The sequence below is a fragment of the Hylobates moloch genome, unplaced genomic scaffold, assembly GCF_009828535.3.
Source record: "Hylobates moloch isolate HMO894 unplaced genomic scaffold, HMol_V3 SCAFFOLD_1, whole genome shotgun sequence".
Taxonomy (NCBI): Eukaryota; Metazoa; Chordata; class Mammalia; order Primates; family Hylobatidae; genus Hylobates; species Hylobates moloch.
The window spans coordinates 156,621,475-156,638,198 of NW_026652276.1; the positions used below are offsets into that span (position 1 = coordinate 156,621,475).

At 39.8% G+C, this 16,724-nt stretch overlaps 1 protein-coding gene across 2 annotated transcripts in view; it reads right to left on the reverse strand.

The window, feature by feature from the left end:
* Positions 1-3,806: 3,806 nt before the first annotated feature.
* The window catches only part of SCIN (scinderin), a 96,928-nt gene continuing 84,010 nt past the window's right edge, over positions 3,807-16,724 (reverse strand). For both annotated transcript variants that reach the window (XM_058435366.1, XM_032760410.2), the window contains exons 12-16: positions 13,054-13,231; positions 12,664-12,785; positions 7,838-7,915; positions 5,505-5,565; positions 3,807-4,815 (exon numbers count right to left, since the gene is read on the reverse strand). In XM_058435366.1, coding sequence (XP_058291349.1) covers positions 4,688-4,815; positions 5,505-5,565; positions 7,838-7,915; positions 12,664-12,785; positions 13,054-13,231 — 567 coding nt within the window. In that variant the 3' untranslated portion in view covers positions 3,807-4,687. The remainder of the gene's footprint in view (positions 4,816-5,504; positions 5,566-7,837; positions 7,916-12,663; positions 12,786-13,053; positions 13,232-16,724) is intronic.

Here is a 16,724-nt window from a genome sequence, read left to right on the forward strand (position 1 = left end):
AAAAATACAAAAATTAACCAGTAGTGGTTGTGCACACCTGTGGTCCCAGATACTTAGGAGGCTGAGGTGGGAGAATCACCTGAGCCTGGGGAGGTCAAGGCTGCAGTGAGCCCTGAGCAGACCACTGCACTTTGGCCTGGGCAACTGAGTGGGATCCTGTCTCAATAAATAAATACATAGATGATAGATAGATAGATAGATGATACATAGATAGATGGATAGATAGATAGATAGATAGACAGACAGAGGTCTAGGCTGATGGTAGAGTTAATGGAAGAGAGTGGGAATATTGATCAACTTTTCAAGATATCAGCTTTTACCCAATATACCAACTGCCTAGAATACTAGCTTCACTGTACACCTTTTTACCCAGGCAGAATAGCATCCCACCAAAAACGTCTACATATTGTGACAAAGATGTCTAGGACCTGTGAATGTTACTTTACATGCCAAAAAAAGGACTTTGCGGATGTGATTAAATTAAGGATCTTGAGATGGAGGAGATTATCCTGCATTATCTGATGGCTCAAGAATCCACTGGACCATTGGACAACATAAGCAAAAGCATTCTTATAAGTGAAGGAGGGAGGCAGGAAAATCAGAGACAGAGAAGGGGATGTAACCAACAGAAACAGAGGCCAGATAGGAAGACATAGATTTTGAAGATGCAATTTTGCTGGCTTTAAAGATGGAGGAAGTGGACACAAACCAAGGGGGAGGGTCTTGGGAGAGAAGGATGCCACTGGTATCTGGCAAACAGAGGCCAGCAATGTTACTAAACATTCTATAATGAACAGGCAGCCCCACGAAATAAAGAATTATTTATATGTCTATAGTGCCAAGGTTGAGAAACTCTGCCTTGTTAGACACGTTAGGACCTCCAGCAAAGTACGGAATAGAAGAGATGAGAACAAACATCCATCTCTTGTTCCAGATCTTAGTGCAAAACATTTACTTTTCCATTCTGAAGTATGCTATCAGCTGTACATTTTTTGTAGATACTCTTTTTAAGATGGAAGACCCTCCATTCTATTCCTACTTTGCTGAGAATTTTTATTATGAATGGTTGCAGAATTTTATCAACTGCTTTTCTGTATCTATTCAGATGTTCAAATGGTTTTTAGTCTGTTACTATGGAAAGTTATTAATTTTTAAATGTTAAAATGAACTCCTGGGATAAAACCCAGTTATATATTGCTGGATTCAATTTGATAAACTTTTAATATTTTTACATCTATGTTATGAGGGATACTGGTTTTATTACTTTCTTAAATGTGTTTTTTCCTCCCAATCTGCGGTAAACTTTCTTTTTTTTTTGTATTTTTAGGAGAGACGGGGTTTCACCGTGTTAGCCAGGATGGTCTCGATATCCTGACCTCGTGATCCGCCCGCCTCGGCCTCCCAAAGTGCTGGGATTACAGGCTTGAGCCACCGCGCCCGGCCGCGGTAAACTTTCTTGAATGTTTAACAGAAGTCACAGTGAAGAGCAAATAGGCCTGGATTTTTCTCTGTGAGGAGATGTTTAGACCAGGCACTGTGGCTCACACTTGAAATCTCAGCACTTTGGGAGGCTGAGGAGGGAGGATCGCTTGAGCCCAGGAGTTCCAGAACAGCATGGGCAACATAGCAAGGCCTCATCTCTGCAAAACCTAAAAACAGATTAGCCAGATATGGTGGCATGTCCCTGTGAGTCCCAGCTACTTGGGAAGCTGAGGTGGGAGGATTACTTGAGCCCATGGTGTCCAGGTTGCAGTGACCTGTGATTGCAACACTGCACTCCAGTCTGGGCAACAGAGGAAAATCCTGGAGTCTCAAGAAAAAAAAGTTTGACTATAATTTCTTTTTTATTTTCTTTCTCTCTTTTTTGAGACAGGGTCTCGCTCTGTTGCCCAGGCTGGAGTGCAGTGGTGCAATCTTGGCTCACTGCAACCTCCACCTCCTGGGCTCAAGTGATCCTCCCACCTCAGCCTCCCAAGTAGCTGGAACCACAGGCACTGACCACCATGCCCAGCTAATTTTTGTATTTTTTGTTGAGATGAGGTTTTGCCATGTTGCCTAGGCTGGTCTCAAATTCCTGGGCTCAAGTGATCCACCTGCCTTGGCCTCACAAAATACTAGCATTAATTTAGTTTCTGTGTGTGTGTGTGTGTGTGCGCGCACGTGCGTGCGTGCATGTGCATATTCCTAGATTATCTGTCCATTTCTTCTTGAGTTAGCTTTAGTAGTTTCTGCCTCCCAAGGAATCTCGGCTCACTGCAACCTCTGCCTCCCAGGTTCAAGCGATTCTCCTGCTTCAGCTTCCTGAGTAGCTGGGATTATGGGCGCCTGCCACCACACCTTGCTAATTTTTATATTTTTAATAGAGACGGAGTTCACCATGTTGTCCAGACTGGTCTCAAACTCCTGACCTCAAGTGATCCGCCTGCCTCAGCCTCCCAAAGTGCTGGGATTACAGGCGTGAGCCACCATGCCTGGCCTCGATTCTCTGCTTAGATATCACCTACTTAACTATGCCTCCCCTGACCATCCTATTAGTATTGCCTAGCCTCCTTCCCTGTATTTTCTTCTCCACAGGACATATCTTCTAATGTATTTTATAATATATCAATGTGTTGATTTGGTTTTTTTTTTTTGTCTCTTCTGTAGAATATAAAGTCCATAAAAGTTTAGATTTTGTCTATTTCATTCATGTTGAGTCCAAAGTGCCTGAAATAGTGCCTGATACTGAATAGGTGTCTAATAAATATTTATTGAATGAATAGTGGCTTGAAGTACAGCTTCTCCTTGCTTCTTTACCTCCCACGCAAGCTCCAGGATCTCACAGGAGCATTCACCATTAGGCCATAATGAAACTGGGCCCACTTCTCCATACCAGGATGCAATTTGAAATACATATGCCCTTCATTTCCCCAGAGAGAAGGTAAGAACTCCTCAGATCACTTCCCTGCTTCGTTTCTTCTTCCCATGGAAATGTACCTTCCCCTCCTCAACTACCCAGTCCTCTATCCAATGACCAAATTCAGTTCCTACTTTACTGGGGATCCAGATTCTGTCTAAACTCCTGTTTTCTGGGGACCTATGTTTCGCATGCAATCTCATATTTTAAAATTTTCATAATGATCTGACCATGAACAGCTGTTTAATTTTGACCACTTAATGAGGATGAATTAAGAAATATTAAACTCAAATCTACTTATGCATAGATGTATTTGACCTTAAAATTAATAGTGTAGGCCGGGCGCGGTGGCTCACACCTGTAATCCCAGCACTTTGGGAGGCCGAGGCAGGCGGATCACGAGGTCAGGAGATCGAGACCATCCTGGCTAACACAGTGAAACCCCATCTCTACTAAAAATACAAAAAATTAGCTGGGCGAGATGGCGGGCGCCTGTAGTCCCAGATACTCGGGAGGCTGAGGCAGGAGAATGGCGTGAACCCGGGAGGCTGAGCTTGCAGTGAGCCGAGATCGTGCCACTGCACTCCAGCCTGGGCGACAGCGAGACTCTGCCTCAAAAAAAAAAAAAAAAAAAAAATAGTGTAATTAACTCATCAAATTTGAATAAAATGTCATAACACAAAACTTTCAAAGAGATGTATTTTAATAATGAAAGACAGCATTAGTGAAGTTTTTCCTGTATGTATCTTTTGTGATATTAAACATGTACTGTCAAATATCTATCTATCTATCTATCTATCTATCTATCTATCTATCTATCTATCTAATCTATCATCTATCTATCACCTATCATCTATCTATCTATCTACCTAAGTGGATAACAATACAATTCATTTTATCATGAAAGAGATGTGTTTTCAAAGGTTTTTAATAAGGTTAAAAAAAAGATAAAATTCCTCTTAGAAAATAACACTTAGCAGTTAATGGCATCAAAGTCACATTGACTAAAGAAGGAAAATAGCAACCAATTGTTAAAGCCACCTTAACATAAACCTTATTGCAAGTATACAAATCTTTTGAACACAATCTATAGAAAAGAGAATAACTTTCAAGTCATTACAATTTTTTCTCTGGCATGTTAAAAAACAGTTTGACTAATGGCTAATGCATTATAAAATTTACTATCTGACAAATCTCTCTAGATTATGCATAGTATTTTACTTTTGAAAGGTCACAAAAAAGATATAAATTAGTTTCCAGAAGAGCTAATATTGGCCCATAACAAAAGTTTCCTTCAGGTTATTTTAATGTATTAACGTAAGAAAATTCCAGTTTAAGAATTTCAAACCAAAACTAAGCATTAAAAAATTGGCGTTTGGTTGAGGTTAATTTTTTTTTTTTTTTTGAGACAGAGTCTCTGTTGCCCAGGCTGGAGTGCGGTAGCACGATCCTGGCTCACTGCAACCTCAGCCTCCTGGGTTCAAGCAATTTTCCTGTCTCAGCCTTCCGAGTAGCTGGGACTACAGTCGTGCACCGTCATGCCCAGCTAATTTTTTTGTATTTTTAGTAGAGACGGGGTTTCGCCATGTTGGCCAGGCTGGTCTCAAAATCCTGACCCCAAATGATCCACCTGCCTCAGCCTCCCAAAGTGCTGAGATTACAGGTGTGAGCCACCGTGCCCGGCCTTAATTTTCAAAGGACAAATAAACAAAAAGCTTTTCCTGTTCCTCCCCCAAAACAGCAATGAGATAACTGCCTTGCAATGTTTGTTTGCTTTTTACAAACACCAATTTACCACTTGCTGGAATCCCAGCCCAGGAACCAGCCTGTGAATGTGGGTGGCTCATGGCCCTGTTTTATGATGACAATTGGTGTCCTCTTGTCTCTTCCAGAAGGGTCTGTCTCAAGGTACATTTTGGCTAAAAAGAGTTGTAAAGACATATAAATTCAGTTAGTTTGTGTTAAAGTAACTACAGATTGAAAATTCTTCGAATAAAAGTAATAAATTAAATTTCCAGAAGAACAAATAAATATTGGCCACATTGAAAATGAAAATTCTTCGAATACAATTCTTCAAATGAAAGTAATAAATTAAATTTCCATTGACCAGGTAGACAAATACTATTTCTTTTTGATTTCTTTCATCTGCCATGAAAAGCAACATGCGAGTCTCATTAATGCCTGAAAGAATTCCAAGTTTTATGGAATTGTCCTTGTGGCATAATTATTGTTATACTTTTCAGTAAAAGGAAAATTGTGCCAGAAAGAACAGCATTAGTTAAAAGGAAATTTAAAAAATCTGGCTTATCGCAGTCATGGAGGTTTTACTCTTATCATAACAAAACAAGGGTTGAAATGAATTTAAGTTTTTCAGGTTAAATTGATATAATTCTATTCTAAATTAGATAACAAAACATATTTTTTCTTGTGTCCATTTGGAAATTCTACAGTTCAAAAAATCCCATTACTCTTTAGTTTTGAGGAGGAATGCTAAGCTACTTCTTGATTTTGAAATGTATTTTTGTAAGACATGGTGGCAAAGTGCAGTCAGACACCCGGTCATAATGGTGCCCAGTTACTGCTATAATTGTCCATCAGTTGAGCTTACCAGACTTCAGAGATTCTTTTTTTTCAACTTCATTAGCATCTTTGCCAATCCAAATAAATATCTGAAAAATGAAACAATAACAGTATGTATGGTTTCTGGGATGTTGACTCAGTGCTAGGCCCTATAAGTGCTTCACATACACACTACTCATTGAATCCTCACAATATCCGCAGAAGTTAGGGATGTGGAGGCGGTGGCCCAGAGAGGTACCATCACTTTTCCAGTGTTCACACTCATCAGGAGATACCTAAATTTACATCCAGCCAGTTTCACTTCAGATTTCACATTTGGATATTTTATGTTTACATGATATTTTCTAGTTTGTAAAGTGATCTTTCACAAAAACAACAGATCGTCTGGGTGGATTTTTTTTTTTTCATCCACCCTCTAGGGTGTGACAGCAGTCGAAGGAAGCCAAAATATTTCACCTCCGAATACACTTCTTTGACATATTTCGAGATGGCTGTTCAGAGGACTTGCAAACAGAACTAGCCTTGCAAAGCTGCCTTTTGTGGGGGAAGATCTGCATCTGTAGAGAATCTGCATTGGTGCATCCGGGCTTTCTCTGAGGCCCACCCTTTTTGGGATCTAGGGAAGATTAACTGAGAGTCTCACACACCCTTAAAGGTCTGAAAGAAACATTTACCATTTATACTTTATGTGAGGTTTTATCCATAACAAAACCACCTTTCCTAGCCAGGCCTCTTCTCTCCCTCCCATAACCAGTTTTGCCATCCTCCAATCCCCCATTCTTTCTGTAACTTCAAAATGGTACAAAAGCATCAGCCATGCAGCCATTTCTTTAGTTGTTGCATTCTGTATGACTCCTGTGCACATTAATATATTTGTATGCCTTTTCTCCTATTAATCTGCGTTTTATCAACTGATTTTTAGGTGAATCTTTGGATAGTGAAGGGGAAATTTTCCCTTGGTCCTTACACCGTTTATCCCCATTTCCTAGATGTGGATCTTGGCTGGAAAGGACTGCATGCAGACAGAACTTGTCTGTGGGTGATCCCAGACTAACCTCTAAGGTTAGTGTTTTTCTCCTCTAGTAGCGTGCCCTCCCTATAAGATGTTGGTAAAAATGCTGTAGTGTTTAGTATTTAAATAGCAATCTTTTTTTAAAAAAATTGATACACAATCGGTATATATCCTTCTCCTTGTCAAATGTGTGGGTGGGGGTACTTTAATGCTGAAGAAAATTTCCTGAATTACCTTATATTGAAATCACTTTAAAATCACTTGTGGCAGAGCAATTTTGGTCAGTTATGTTTAGATTGTATTCTAATTCATACTGAAAGTGCTGAAATATTTGTGTGCAGGGCACAGAACAAACCATGACAGCATGGTAATGTAAATAAAAAGTATGATTTTAAAAAAAGAAATGTGGCATGGTAAATATTCTAAAAAGTATCCATGATTACAGAAACAAGAGTTGACTACAAATGAGAAAAATTAAATATGTATCTGAATAAGGAAGTGTAATTCTTCTTTAATTCTTATATACACAAGAGTGTTTTATTGACCTGGAGATTTAAATCTCATCTAGAAATAAGTAATCCACTCACTTGGCAAGAATCTGAGGCTGGGCCCTCAAGTCAAACATGGTCATTGTAGATCAGAAGCTAGGGTGTGATAATACTGAGTGGTTTATCAATTGGGAACAAACTTAAAAGGAACAATCTCTGTGCTTGACTCTAAGACTAGGCCTAATTCAGATAAGCATTTCACACTTGTTCTATATAATTTAGTTCATAATATATTTACTTTTCTCTTTCACTGTTAATTTACATAGAGGTTAAAAACCTATCAGATGTGGCATGTCAAATCACCATTAATTTACTTGAAAATTAAGATAAATAAAACAGTAACATATTTTACTGTGTAGATTCAAAGCTATTCTGCCTGTTTCTTCCCCAGGGGAGGGGTACCCATGACTTCTTGTCAAATTTCAAGAGAAACTTTGAATATGTCGGTTTCCTCAATGGCATTGTACCCCCATGACACTGTACACACTAATGCACTTATTAGTTAAATGAATTATAAACAAATTAGGAATGAGTAACTTTTACAAATAAATGAAAAATAAAAGTTTTTTGCCTACAACTGTAAAGCCAAAGATGGTAGCTCTGGAATTATTTTCATAGTAAGAAATCAACTTGCCATATGTATTAGTTTCATTTTTTACCAAATGTGTGTGTGTGTTTTTTTTTAAATACAGCCTAAATCTCTAGGCTCATTTATATCTAGACTTACTATTTCTCAAATCAAGTTCTGTCATCTCCCAACCAAAAATGCATTCCCTTCTTATGAACAAAATGTAGTTTTACCTGTTCCCAAGCATCTAGTAACATGACATCATCTTCTGCTAAATCATCCTGGGTGAACTCTCCTGGAACCTCTTCAATCTGAAAGGTATAAAAAGCTATATAAGCAAAAAGTAAAGCAGTAATTTTTCTAATACATAGGATACAAATGCCCTGTATTTTTTTTGAGTATAGTGAAAATAAAATTTCTAGTAATTTTTTTCTTCTTTTTCAGGTAATAAAAATTTAAATAATTGTTCATTAATTTGGCATCACAAACTAATGGTATTTTATTTGGCCAGCACAGTATTTAATATAAACATTGCATTTATGAAATTAAATAATTCAAATATAAAGCTGGTGGAACCTTAAATTATTCTGAACTTTGAGAGGAATGTGGCTATGTGGCCTGAGTCTTGAGGCATGCACTCAAGCTTTTGTCTTTTTTTCTGCAAATAATTAGGAAGACCAAAGAGTGCCAGAGATAAGACCCCCCTCAGATCACCACTCCTCAGAGTAAGAAAGTACTCTTCCTTGGAATGTATTAATAGCAATCTGTAACCAATCAAATCACTGTCAGTATACATTGGTCTTATATAAAAAATTACATAATCCTGCTAAAATTTCTCTGTTTCTGCCTATTGTCAGTGAAACTTTAACTCCTCCACTTTAAAATGCTGACTCCATTCATCTGGAGTCAGTGTTTTCTGGGTGGCCATCCTCAAGCCTTGCATTTCAATAAACTATATATTTAATCATATTTTCTAAATCTCATCCTTAGGGTTGACACATTTGAATGCCCACATATATAGTCAATTTGCTCACAATCCTCTGTACTTCCAGTCCTTTATGACTAGTTGTTTCACAGATCTATGTTGCCTATCTAGTCCCTAAAAACATTTGAGTTTATGGTCTGAGTATTAAATTATCTTTCATTTTGTAGGTCAAGATTACTTTAAAAAAGTCAATAGGGCCTGGCGCGGTGGCTCACGCCTGTAATCCCAGCACTTTGGGAGGCCGAGGTGGGCGGATCATGAGGTCAAGAGTTCAAGACCAGCCTGGCCAACATGGTGAAACCCTGTCTCTACTAAAAATACAAAAATTAGCTGGGTGTGGTGGCAGGCGCCTGTAGTCCCAGCTACTTGGGAGGCTGATGTAGGAGAATTGCTTGAACCTGGGAGGTGGAGGTTGCAGTGAGTCAAGACCGTGCCATTGCATTCCAGCCTGGGCAACAGAATGAGACTCCGTCTCAAAAAAAAAAAAAAAAAAAAGAGAAAAAGTCAATAGTCCTGGTCATTTTAATAAATCAAAAATTTTCAATAAGATGACATTATAACATAATATTGCATGTACAAACTTTTTTTATTTTTAATGAGTTAAATTGTGATAAATTATAGTTAGTATTAAAGGGTAATGGAAGGGTTAGCTTCATCCACCCAATACCAATGGGCATGTATTAATCTAAAGTTCAGTATTTTTAGAGAATTCTTAGTGAAAACCCCCCTGATCCTTAGGCAGGAGTTTGGATTATGGCTCCCCATTCTTTATTCACTCCCTCTGGCATGTGACTTTGCGGTGCTATGGAGCTGACTGGGGCCTTGGCCATGTCATATTAGCAAAGGTGACTCAGCAAGAGCCTTTTTGTGTCCTTGACTTTGTCACTGGAAAAATATGTATAAACTCAAAACATGTGCCCAGCACAGATAAACCTAGTTCCCAGCAGCCTGCAGACATCTGAGCATGACAATTCATGTTTGTTGTAATCTGATGAGATTTTGAGATTGTTATACAAAATAAACAAAACAAAAAGCCTTGACCATTTAGAAGGCAAAGGATTTGTTTATATTATCTTTTTAGAGGACATATACCAATCACATAATGATTTTAAAAAGAAAAACTTTAAATAGCACTTACTTGATGTCAGGCACTGTTCTAATCTTTTATATGCAACAGCTAAGTTAATATTCACAACAGCTGTATGAAGTAGGTACTAAGATTACCACCATTTTAGAGTTGAGACAACTACAGCCCAGACAGGCTCAGTAACTAGCCTAAAGTCACACAGCCAGCAAGTACTACCACCAGATAAGTGATAGCACATGGGCAGATTGGTTCTAAAAGCTGTGCTTTTAGCTAATAAGCTCTGCTGCCTTGTAGCTGCCTTGTAGGAATCTACACGTGTAAAGCCTACTTTCTGATAGTAATTATAAGATCAAAGATTTGTTAGCAACAATCCTTTGCCTTAAACTATAAAGGCAGCAGAAGGGGTTCCAAATATCAAACAAGAAAATGAATTGGTGCAGAGGAAATGTATATTTCTCTTAAAGGCTAATATATGTGCATAACAAAAAGCCAAAGACTAACAGATCTTTTTTCTTTAAACACACCGAGAACAAGGCCTAGCTACTTATTTTTGTAAAATACATTTTTCTTGGAAACAAACATCTAATTTATAGCAATGTTAATAAATAATTCTAACAAGAAATTATAGAAGCATATGCTGAAAAATAAGTTGCTTGGATGCAATATCAAGTTACCAGTCAAAACAATAAAACAGCAGATTTTTCTGATGACAAATCTATAAAATATAGCAAGTTCAGGGATTTCCTGTAAAGTAGGTGAGCAAATTGTGGTATACAGCAACCAAATATTTATCTCAATGCACTGTTTAAGTCTTTAACTTGTAGGTCAAATCATTTATAAGCTTCAAGGGAGACTTGAACCACTTCATCTCAAACAATTTTATTTCCAGTAATCAAAATATCTGACAAAGAACATGGGAAATTTTCTTTCCTGTGTTGAAAAACAAAGTTTGCATTTATTCACTAGGGCCTGTTGACCAAAATCTGTAGATCAAATTTTATATAAAAGAAGAATTCATTCTTTAAATGAAAAATTTACCAAAAACGTAGCATGTCAAACAGAGAAAGTATAACTTTTTTTTGAAATTTAGGTGAGAGGCTGTGGTTCAGGATGGTATTTCAGAGCCCAGTGTAAAATCACTCCTGTATTCTTTTGTATTGGATGTTTGTTTCCCCCCAGAATTCCTATGTTAAACCCCTAGCCCCCAATGGCATGGCAGTAGGAGGTGGGGCCTTTGGGAGGTAATTAGGTTCAGATGAGGCCATGAGGGTACAGTGCCCCTGCTTAGTGTCTGTCTTTATAAGGAAAGAACAAGACTAGAGCTTGCTCTCTTGGCCATGTGAGGACACAAGAAGGCTAGAAAGTGGTCTCTCACCAGACATCAGATCTGCTGGTGCCTTAATCTTGGACTTCTCAGCCTTCAGAACTGTGAAAAATAAATGTTTGTGGTTTAAACCACACAGTCAATGGTGTTTTTGTTATATGAGCTTGAACTAAGACATGCATGCACATACTTCTAATTTTACTTCTGACTGGACTGGAAGTCAAAGCTTGTAAATGACTATGAAATAAAACATTCCTGCTGATATCAGTTAATTTGTAACTGCATATATAGCTTTCTGTGATTTTTGCCCAATGATCATAATGTTTCCATAATATTTTTAATTCAGTCAATACGGTGAAAATTTTTACTCTGCTGGGAAATTGACATGTAAAATTTACATAGTTTGATCAGAAATAATGATTGCTGCCCATAGAAAATGCCAAATTATTAAATTAACAAATCTAGCCACGTATATATTCATACAGCAACTGCATGCTCACACAGGTGTAAAGTACCTGGTACTTTTAAGAGCAGCTTAATCTATATAGTACATCACAACATTAATGCTTTCACATTAATTATATCATTAACCCTTAAAATACCCTGTGTAAGCAACAGAAAACCAAATACTGCAGGTTCTCACTTATAAGTGGGAGCTAAATGATGAGAACACACGGACACATAGAGGGGAACAACACACACTGGGGCCTATCAAAGGGTGGAAGGTGGGATAAGGGAGACGATCAGGAAAAATAACTAATGGATACTAGGCTTAATACCTGGATGATGAAATAATCTGTACAACAAACCCCCATGACACAAGTTTACCTATGTAATGAATCTGCACATGTACCCCTGAACTTAAAGGTTAAAAAAAAAAAATACCCTGTGTAGAGCAAAGGTTGTCACTGTGGTTTGCAGGCAGGCTGAAACTGAGATTCAGAACAGTAGCATGTCTGAAAGTGTCAGAGCTACATGGGAATGCCCCTCCCAGCGTTGTTAGCTTCTATCTCACTGTTTTTTTTTTTTTTTTTTTGGGATAGTCTCACTCTGTTGCCTAGGCTGGAGCACAGTGGCGCCAGTGGCGCGATCTCAGCTCACTGCAATCTCTGCCTCCCGGGTTCAAGAGATTCTCCTGCCTCAGCCTCCCAAGTAGCTGGGACTACAGGCACGCATCACCATGCCTGGTTAATTTTTGTATTTTTAGTAGAGACAGGGTTTCACCATATTGGCCAGGCTGGTCTCGAACTCCTTGGTCTCATGATCCACCCGTCTCGGCTTCCCAAAGTGCTGGGATTACAGGAATGAGCAACCACGCCTGGCCTCCCCCCCATTTTTTTTTCTTTTTGACGGATTTTCGCTCTTGTTGCCCAGGCTGGAGTGGAGTGGAATGGTGAGATCTTGGCTCACTGCAACCTCTGCCTCCTGGGTTCAAGTGATTCTCCTGCGTCAAGCCTCCCGAGTAGCTTGAATTACAAGCGTGCACCACCACACCAGGCTAATTTTTGTATTTTTAGTAGAGACAGGGTTTCTACATGTTGGTCAGGCTGGTCTCGAACTCCTGACCTCAGGTGATCCGCCTGCCTCGGCCTCCCAAAGTGCTGGGATTACAGGCATGAGCCACTGCACCTGGCCCTATCCCACTGTTTTTAAAGACACTTACAACAAATCTTCCAGTTTTGTTAGAGCAGCCGTAAAGCCGAGGTGGATGGTCTTCAGCCTGGGATTCCAGTAGTGGTGAGGTCTGGTAGTCTTTTTTCCCTCCAAGGGAATTCCAGAACTCCTCTGTGGAAAACACACTCAGTTATCCAGTGCATTTTCAGGGACATATGCTTGCAGTTGCTTTATATGAACAAATATTATCTCACCTTGACTTCAATGTTGAGAAATTACTTAAAGAAATCAGGTACCACCACCCACCCACCTTTGCAACTAATGGAGAGATTGTTAATCCTTATAAGCCATTAGAAAGTGACTTTTTGGTGAAAAAAAGATAATTAGCAATCATATCAATATAAATTCTAGTCATTGACCTTGGCCCCACAGCACACACCTGGCTCCTCGCCTTCTTGGATCCTTAAGGTTTTGCACTTGAGGACACTTGCTACATACTCTGCTCCTTTCTCCTCCTCCTGGCTAGCACCTTTTCCTATCCAGATGTAGCCACTATTTTGTGGCAGTTTCAGGACAAAAACATCGTTAGAATTCAGTGAATTTGCATCAACATCAACCTGGAATATGAAGAAAAATAAAACAATGATTCAAATTCATTGCTGCTCCCTCAATAAACATGTCCCAGAAGCTGTGACTGTGGCAAACCACACATAGCCTCTGCCCTATCCCAGGAAATTAATTCAGGGCAGCTCTGGGACACCACTATGGTGTTTTAAACCCTAGAGTAGGAGCCCTTTGGTCCTGTCACTTGTGAATTTGTGACCCTGTGTCCGTCTCTGTGAGAACCTGTCTGACCATATGACTGTGCTACTATGTCACTAGTATGACTTCCTGCATAATTGTTGAACAAGTGTGATGTGTGATTCCAGAAAGAGGAAAAAGAACGAGTAAGCAAGACTGAGGGGGAGCAGCTGAGATGGAGGAGGAAAACAAGAGTGTAGTGATCTTGAGGCCAAGTGAGGAAAATGCTTCAAGAAGGCAGAGGTGATTTGCTCTGCCAAATGGTGCTGCTTGGCCAACCACACTGAACTGCCAGGACGAAGGCATCCATGATGTGGAGTTGAATTTCACCAGGTTTGTCAGGAGCCTGTCGAAGGGGAGAACACTAGAGGAGGAAGGAACGGCTGTTGGAGGTTTTAAAGGAATGTCCAGGAATTGCGAACATTCAGGAAAATGGTTAAAGTCCTCTCCCAGCAAGAATGAGGCCTCACAGACCAAGCTCAAAGGAATCTATCAGATGTGATGATGGAGAATTACAGGAACCAAGTCTGGCTTCCAGGGCTTCGAATTTCTAATACATACATCTCATTATGGGTACAGAGGAAAGAGCCAGGATGATGGATAGAAGGTGACAAGAGACCTGTGCCCAGACTGGTGTGAGATCAGGAAATGAGATCTAAAACAGAACCTTTATAAAGCCTTAGCCTGCCAGGAGATGAAGACAGGAAGACTTGTAAAATGATCTTGACTGGTGCATTTCAGAGAGGCTGGGAATGTGAAAGCTGGTTTGAGAGGCTGCAAGGAAATAAAGAGATGTACTGCAAGCAGCTGATGAGGTCTCACAAAGGAATGTCCACTGGGGAAGAGATCAGAATGTAACAATGGTGCATTTTGGTTGACTTTCCCATCTGAAATCAACTGAGAATGCCCATAGATAACGAATGCTTAAATGTCATTTTGATAGTTTTTAAATGTCAAAAAATTAATAGTCATAATTAAACACAGAAGAATCCATACACAGAAGGTTCTGGATGAGATCAATACATATGCTGGCATTTAAACCATATGACTGAATGAGACCACGGTGAAGGGGCCAAGGCCGAGGCTTGGAGTGCTGAAGAACTTAGAGGTCAAACAGAAGAGGAAAACGCAGCAAACTGGCCCGAGAGGAGTGGCTGATAGGTTAGGAAGAAACCATGGTAAGTGTGGGGATACATTCACCTAGTGAAAAAAGAAGTGCTCAATAAAACTGGAAAGGCCGACTGGCAAATGCTAGTGGAAGGTTGAGAAAAATGAGATCAGAAAAGTGACTTTTGTTTGTGGCATGCGGCAGGTCATTGGCAAACTAGATAAAAACCATTTTCAGTGGACTAGTGGGATGGACACCTGATTGAGGTGGCTTTAGAGAGAACTGGCTTTAAAAAGTAGAGACGGTGAGCGAGTGAGAACACTCAAGACAAACCTTTCAATGATATGTGCTCTTAAGAAGGACAGAGAAATGATGCAGTAGCTGGAGAAGGTCATGGTCAAGGTCAAGACACAGTTTTTAAAGAAATGACAGGAGGTTTTTGTTACAGCCATCTTTGTAGTTCAAAGTGAATGATTCCAGATAGAAAAATAAATTGATGATACAGAATGAAAGGAGATTACTGCCTGTAATCATGATGAAATCGAAGTGGAATAAATGCACGAGAAAGACAGAAATCCAGGAGATTCCTTAGGAAAGCAAAAGAGGGAAGGATCCGGACAGAAGTTGGTGGCCAGATGGGCAGGGGAGGAATTGGGCCTTAGATAGGAGCGATAGTCTATGTAATAAACATTTAATAAATTATTTATTGATGTATCACTGTACACAAATATATTATTCATTGCTAATTTATGGATATAGTATATATATAATACATATAGTATATAATATTCACTTATAAGACACTATCATATGGAAATTCCTAATATAAAATATTTATTAACTTAAAAATACAAAGAAAAATTTTATATTTATTTCACAAAAGAGGAAGGAAAGAGAATATATACACAGGCGCAGACAAATTGATAGAGTTGCAGGGGAGTAGATAAGGTGATTTATGCCTGATTTATCTTCTCTGCGAACTCTGAATCAAAGTTATCAGTAGAGAGAAGGGGGTGCTGGGGATCTGGGGAGAAAGGAGGACATGAAGCGTGAGGTGTGAAGGAGGCAGTGGGTTCATGGATTCAGCTATAGGCCTGGAGAATTGCCAGAATGTGCATTCTGGAGTAAAGGAGACAAAGGACGGGAGAGAGTTGTCAGAGATTAGATGACTGAAACAGATTTCTGAGGAGCTATAGTTATTGCAAATGGCAAAATTTAGTATAGGATCACGTGAGTGTGCGATGAAATGCGGTCAAGGAAAAGACTGCTGAAGAGAGAAGCTGGAGAGATGGAAATAGTGAGATAATGGCTGAAGTCATCAAAGAAGAGGAGAAGGACTGGCAGTTCAGTCTATGAAAGCACAAGAGGTCTAAAGGAGGGAAAGTCTGATATAAAGGAGAGAGGCAAGATAAAATCAAAGAGGTAAGGGTGAGCAGGGAGGGAACTTGTCCAGCCCCATCCCTGAGGCCATGGTGAGTGGGCCTTGGGAAAACACAAGTTCCACTTGAGAAGGCTGCCGGGGAATCTGTCCTCAGAGGACAGTCGTAGAGAAATCAGGTGCAGGGAGAGGGAGGCTTAGAGAAGAGGTCGCAGGTGGAGGGATGAGATGACCAACCCAAGCTGAAGGGGTCTGCTGATTGACTTGTATGGAGGGCAAGTTTGAGGGACAGCTCCAGGCTTGATATGCAGAGCATGCCGGGCAGCATAAGGGTGATGTGGAAGACCTGGCTTTCAGTGGTGGCTGAGGTGACAGGATTGTCCTATGGTCAAAGCACTTAGCCATTTAAAAACCTGGGCAGGCTGGCCTTGTCTATACCTGGAGGTCTTCTTATCTTGTGGCACCATGGCATGGGGTTTGATCCCAGCTGCTGTCAGAAACAGCTCATGGGGCCAGTTCAGTTATGGTTCTGGTCCAGTGTGGCGGGACATGCCTCCCATATTTGTTACACTTGTGCAAACGAGGGCCTTCCTTCTCAAATGTCTCCAGTGTGGTCAGTCACCTGACCATCACCCGTGCTCCATCCACCTCAGGCCTTTCAAGATGGTGCTTAAGCAGCCTCGTGCTTTTGGCAGCTAATTTGTGATAGTATTCTTAAAAATTTATTTGTTTGGGTTCGACGCAATTGAAAAACGTGAGAGGCCTGGTATCTGGAGTTTTACTTTTTACTCAACTCTCCTGCTTTTAGTGTTTTTAAAATTTT